Raw genomic sequence first — 6217 nt, forward strand, 5'->3', positions numbered from 1 at the left:
GTTTGAAGCATTAGGTGGGAAAAATAAGACTTGACCTATTTCTAGTGAGTGCAAATCCCCGTGACAGGGGAGCAAAATCTAGAAAGCAGAGACCAAATTGAAAACTTCAAAAGCCCCCCCCCCCCAACCCACCCACCCTCCTCCTTCCCCATTCTCCCTCCCAGCCACCCCCTGAAATGCTCCTTCTACTGCCTCTCCTGCTCAATGCACACAAGGGGAGTTGCCTAAAAGAGAAGAGAAAAAAAAGAGATGAATACAAATCTGCAATTGATTTTCATAATGTTTCTGCGGTGTTTGAAAACCAATCGTTGTTGAACCTCAGTGAGATCTTACCTAAGTGAACCCTCCTACGCATCTAAGTGCTCTGGACTGATATATGGCGATATCTACTTGGGCATCACGTGCTCCTGGGGAGAGACTAAGACGGACAGCGCGTCATCCAGCCTTCCCAAATTTTTCCCCCTCTGCAGATCGCCTCCAAAACATCTATCTATAGAGCCAGAAAGGGAGAAAGATGTTTAACTCGGTCAACCTGAGCAACTTCTGCTCTCAAACGCGCAAGGAAAGGAGCTCAGAATTTGGAGATCGACCAGGCTGCACCTCCAACCTGTACCTCCCCAGCTGTACCTACTATGTCCCCGAATTCTCCACTGTGTCCTCCTTCCTCCCTCAGGCCCCCTCTCGGCAGATCTCCTACCCTTATTCTACCAACCTCTCCCAGCCAGTCAGGGAGGTCTCCTACGGTCTAGACCCCTCCAGTAAATGGCATCCTAGAAGCAATTATGCCTCCTGCTACCCTGCAGCTGAGGATCTGATGCACAGAGAGTGCCTCCCTCCTTCCTCCAGCATGACCGAAATGCTAATGAAAAACGAAAGCGTCTACAGCCACCACCACCACCATCATCACCACCACCACCCCAACTCCAACCATCCCTCCACAGGATTCTACACCAGCATGAGCAAGAACACTGTGCTGCCCCAGGGCTTTGATCGCTTCTTTGAAAATGCTTATGGTGGCACTGACAACCAGACAGAGGACTGTGTGCCCAAGAGCGACACCAAGCTGGACACTGACCCACAGTCTAGTGCTCTTTCAACCGGAGGGGACCAAGGGCTTGACCAGGAAGACGAGGAGGAGAACACCAACCCCGGTTCCTCAGCCTCATCCTCGTCTGTCAACAACAAGGAAAGCAGCAAAGGCAGCAGCTCGAGTAGGTAGAGTCAGGATCAGGGGAGGGGGGTCCAGGGGGTGAGCCCGGTGTTTGCTCGGTCACGTTTTATGTGGAGTTTTATAAGCATTCAAAGGATTTTATTAAAGCTACAAAAGCTCTTTCTTCCAAGCACAGGGGAATTTTACGATGGGAAAGCTCTTTGGGGGAGAAACTCTTATAGAAGGGGAACAAATAAACAAGTAGGTTTTATGCTGCACTTTGGAGACGGCGTTGGCTGCTCTGCTCTGTACATCTTTGCAGGCTTCGTGCGAATCGTTCACTTTGATCATGAACTTTCAGGGGCATTTTAGACGGTTTTGTTTGTGCCCTGTCGAGGTGAAAGCCAATTGGGCAGAAAATAACCTTGGCTGCTTCCTGTGCCTGCATTTCTCAGCCCTTTCCTGCTGTGTTTGCTGTCCATTCATACATACTATCCATTCTGTTAATATTCCTTCACTGTTACCATCGCATTATAACATCTGTTTTCTGTATGAAACTATCTATATTTGCAGCTTGTATGGTTCTCATTGCACTCATTCTCTTTCTTTAATCCCTCATAACAAAAGACGTGCTCTTAGGCTATATAAATGCACGCTGTATTGTCCAAATGCCATGAAAAAAAGTCCAAACCCCACTAATTAAGTCTTTTTCTAGTTTTGAATGTATGCAGATGCTTGTATTATTGCATGTGGAAGTCATAGTATTTGTCCTATGTCTTGTGCAAGTTTGATACAAATTTTGAACTTGCTGTCTTCACGAAGCTTGATGAAAATAATATCTAGGTTATTTTAAGGATATAGTGTGGTATTTTACATCATGGATTGACTAGTGTGATTATATTATTACGTCAATCGACTGTAAGGCATGTGGAAATGTTCATGAACCAATTCCTTGTCCCTGGTATAAAGCCCTCCTTGCAGTGTTTGAGTAAATTTGCATATACACAAATGCACCCATGGCTATGGCTGTTGATAGTGTAATGCACTAGTGCATGCATGGATATGGGCACATACACAACAATGAGTAGCATGTATCTCTCTCTAATATATTAATTCATTAGTGTATGCATGGACGTGGACACTTAAGCAACAATGTGTGTGTGTGTGTGTGTATATATATATATATATATATATATATATATATATATATATATATATATATATATATATATATATATATATATATATGCACTCCCATGTGTGTACGTATGGGGGCCACCTATGCTCTAATGCTCTAATATGGCCCCAGGTGGATACATGGCCGCACTGTATTTATATACAATTATAGCTGGTGTAATTGGCTGTTCTAATTTGGCATATTGTTGTCTCGTATGTAGCCACATAGGTGTAGGCATTGGACTATATAAATATGAGAATTCATTGATATTCATGCCTGGGTACAACCTATAAAATTTAGTATACTGTATATATAAACAAAGCTTTATTTGGTATTTAAATGTCTTTGGACTTATATGGGAATATATGGGCATTTATATAATTATCTTATAATTATAAATATATTCACACAGCTGTATGAGGCTGGGTTCATTTGAATTTGCATACACTTACAGCACAAGTGTCACATGTGTAGGGTACATATGCATATGAAGTATATACACAGAAATACAGAGCTGTGCGTTGGGTTATATTCTATGGACATTTAATGTTAAATACATTTCAAAATATAGAAATGTTATACTTTAAAGCATAAATATGCATGTAATAGTGTGTATATATACACACACATACCATATACACATTCATAAATATACATACATGTGCATGTACGTATCTTACATGTATTTGTGTGGTGTGAGCAGACACATATAGCGAGTACATACACGCATATATACTCACACACCTGTATACCTTATAAGTGTATTTATGTGTGCACATACATAGATATATCTTATGTGTGTTTATGTGTGCGCGTATGTCTGTACACGCATGCACACATACAGACACGTATAGCGTGTACACACACACACATATGGCTTTATGCGTTGGTTATATAGTTTGCCATATTTTAGTCTACAGTATGTGTATAAAGTTACACAGGTTGAATTATATTGCACGTGAGCACTTATAATTGTATATGGTAATATAAGTATACACACAGCAGTGTTTGGATGAGTTGAGTTATACTACTTGAAATTTATATTGTCATTTTAATATAACGTTATCTACATTGTATGAATTTTGATCATGTTTTGCATAATATAGTATATAGTGCATAGATATTGTCATCAGCATGGCATCAGCTACAAACTTTCTGATGTTATTTGTATTTTTAAGGTGCTCCAAGAACAAGGAAGAAGAGGTGCCCCTATTCCAAATTCCAGATCCGAGAACTGGAGAGAGAATTCTTCTTCAATGTATACATCAATAAAGAGAAGAGGCTTCAGCTATCCAGAATGCTGAATCTTACCGACCGTCAAGTTAAAATATGGTTTCAAAACAGAAGAATGAAAGAGAAAAAATTAAGTAGGGACCGACTGCAATACTTTTCTGGGAACCCATTGCTGTGAACTGGCTGCCTGTGAGCCCCTCTCATGCACTGTACTCGTCCTGCACAGGATCATTGACACATGGTTTTCAATCTGAGCCCTCAGCCCAGCTCAGAAACTCAGCTCTTTTTGTTACATATTTGTATATGTACATTATAATTATTATTATTATTACCAGGTAACTGAAGGAGCTGTGTGGGGAGCACTTGGTGTAAATTGAACCCACAAAGGAACAAACATGGACTTCTTGTCTTTTTTATTTAAGTAACTGTTGAAGACATGGATCTTTTCGTTTTGCTAGTTCATAGTTCGCAGAAATTCTGCAGCTGTGAAAACACTCTTTACATGCTATTGTTTGATAGACATTGAGGACTCGCCAATCACAATGAAGATAGTGGCCAAAGTTTCTATGACTTGTGGTATTTCTAGATAGATGGATGTGTGAGTCACAATGAGTGAATGTGATATAAATGCCTGTTTTTTTTCCTCTTTATGTTTACCGTACCTGATCCAGAACTGTTACTAAACTGTTGCCAAATTAATGTTCTATGAAGTATATGTATGAAGCGGTTAAACCATGCACAAGAGACTACAATCCAAGATACATAGAGTTCATGTTATAAAATATTGTTGAACCCCTCAATAATGTTACCACACATACATCACACTCGAGCGACGTGTATGTGTGTGTGTGTACGGTATATATATATATATATATATATATATATATATATATATATATATATATATATATATATATGTGTATATATATATATATATGTGTGTATATATATATATATATATATATATATATATATATATATATATATATATATATCGCATCTACGGATTAGGGTCAATTGTATGTGCTTACTCCCTGTGTGTCCTTGAGTATATAAGTGCGAGTGAATAGATCCATGCCACCATGTTGGCTAAAGTGTTGCAATATAACGTATTGTAATCCCCTCTGTCAGTCCGCATTTGGGGGTCAGCGTGTTATGGGAGGGCTTGTGGGTTTTACTAATGCCCCCCACATTTCATAAGTATCCCCAAGACAAATTATGTGGATCAGTGCAATACAATGCGAAGAATTCGCATCAATTCCATACATGAGATTAATAATGTTTCCTTTGGCCCAAAGATCCCTGATTGTCAGTAATCTGTGTCTACTTCACCCCTTGTAATTACCCCTTTCCATAGTCAGAGGAAAAATAAAGTACTCTTTTTTTAAGAGATTAGTCATAATTTATACCGACCTACATGGGTTTTCACTAGGACTCTGACCATTGTAATACACAAAAGCACAACTGTTACCTTGGAAGAAAAGATCAGAAATATAATATGAAGATGAAGAATAACTACAGAGCAGTTTGTTAATAAATAAAACAATTGGTAATGTTTCATGCATGTATCATTCTGTGTAAAATAAAGAAATTACACCTCTTTGTACATAGTGTCCGCAGAACAGCTTCTTCCAGCTCACATGTGGTAAGCAGGCTAGTGTCCTCAGGATGCTCACTATAGTCATCAGTCCTTGGAAATAGCAGTAATGTCATTATTTATTTTTCATAGGAACACGAGGGATGATCTCAGGTCTATAATGAAGACCAAAAAATATACAGAATTGCAAGGCAGAAAATCGTGACAAATGCATACAGTGAGACATGTGTAGGGGAGATGACTGGGTAAATTGTGGGAATGTGAAAAAATGGTGTTATAGGGGCATGTTTCTCATAAAGAAAACAAGCAGGGATTAAACAGCTGTCCCGAATGCTTTATTTGTTTGCAACGTGGATTAGTCTAAATCTACATGTCCTGAATATTAAATTATAGAGACTGCATTACTACATCTGGCTTGCTGAAAAATGAGCCTCATGTCAATGTTCTGTATACTTTATTTTTCTGTATACTTTTTTGACATCTACAATTCTAATCAATCAGTTACCCCCCTATGCCTCTATGTTACTATGCTACATCTTGGAGCGAGTGCATGTTTATGCCTGATTTTATTTTATATATATATATATATATGCAAACAGAGATAGATAGATAGATAGATAGATAGATAGATAGATAGATAGATAGATAGATAGATAGATAGATAGATAGATAGACTATATACATTTACAAATATATCTAGAATCAAACTATTTAGGTAAGTAATTTACACATAAGCGCATCACAATATGCGATTAGTTTCAATATCATTCATTTACTTTATTTTTTAATCTTCATTTAATATTAATTTGTCATTATTTTCTGTTCTAATATCTATCAACATCTAGTTGTTATCTTTCACCTAATCGGATTTTATTTTTATCAAGCTCTTCCCTCCCTTCCTTCCTTTCTTTTTCTTTCTTTCTTTCTTTCTTTCTTTCTTTCTTTCTTTTTGTTTGTTTCTTTTTTTCTGTCTTTCTTCTCCTTCGTTATTACCTTTTAAAAGTTAGCAAAAATAAAGCTATTTGATTCTGCCTAATCTGAGCCTGAAAAATAATAAAAT

At 37.9% G+C, this 6217-nt stretch overlaps 1 protein-coding gene across 2 annotated transcripts; it reads left to right on the forward strand.

The window, feature by feature from the left end:
* Positions 1–218: 218 nt before the first annotated feature.
* On the forward strand, positions 219–4439 carry HOXC11 (homeobox C11). Of its 2 annotated transcripts, none has more exons than XM_066584268.1 (2): positions 219–1215; positions 3506–3721. In XM_066584268.1, exons 1-2 carry the CDS (start codon positions 515–517, stop codon positions 3597–3599), a joined length of 795 nt encoding a protein of 264 aa, XP_066440365.1. In that variant the 5' UTR covers positions 219–514; the 3' UTR covers positions 3600–3721. The 2 variants fall into 2 exon arrangements, with proteins under 2 accessions (XP_066440365.1, XP_066440364.1); XM_066584267.1 differs by having other exon boundaries at positions 224–1211; positions 3506–4439.
* Positions 4440–6217: the final 1778 nt, after the last annotated feature.

The sequence above is a fragment of the Eleutherodactylus coqui genome, chromosome 1 (genome assembly GCF_035609145.1).
Source record: "Eleutherodactylus coqui strain aEleCoq1 chromosome 1, aEleCoq1.hap1, whole genome shotgun sequence".
In the NCBI taxonomy this organism is placed as follows: Eukaryota; Metazoa; Chordata; class Amphibia; order Anura; family Eleutherodactylidae; genus Eleutherodactylus; species Eleutherodactylus coqui.

What these genes read in the sequence shown, in the direction of transcription:
- HOXC11 (XM_066584267.1), top strand. Translation starts at nt 515, where the DNA reads ATGTTTAACTCGGTCAACCTGAGCAACTTCTGCTCTCAAACGCGCAAG. An exon ending in CAGCAAAGGCAGCAGCTCGA is followed by an intron (nt 1,212 to 3,505) that starts GTAGGTAGAGTC and finishes TGTATTTTTAAG; the next exon opens with GTGCTCCAAGAACAAGGAAG.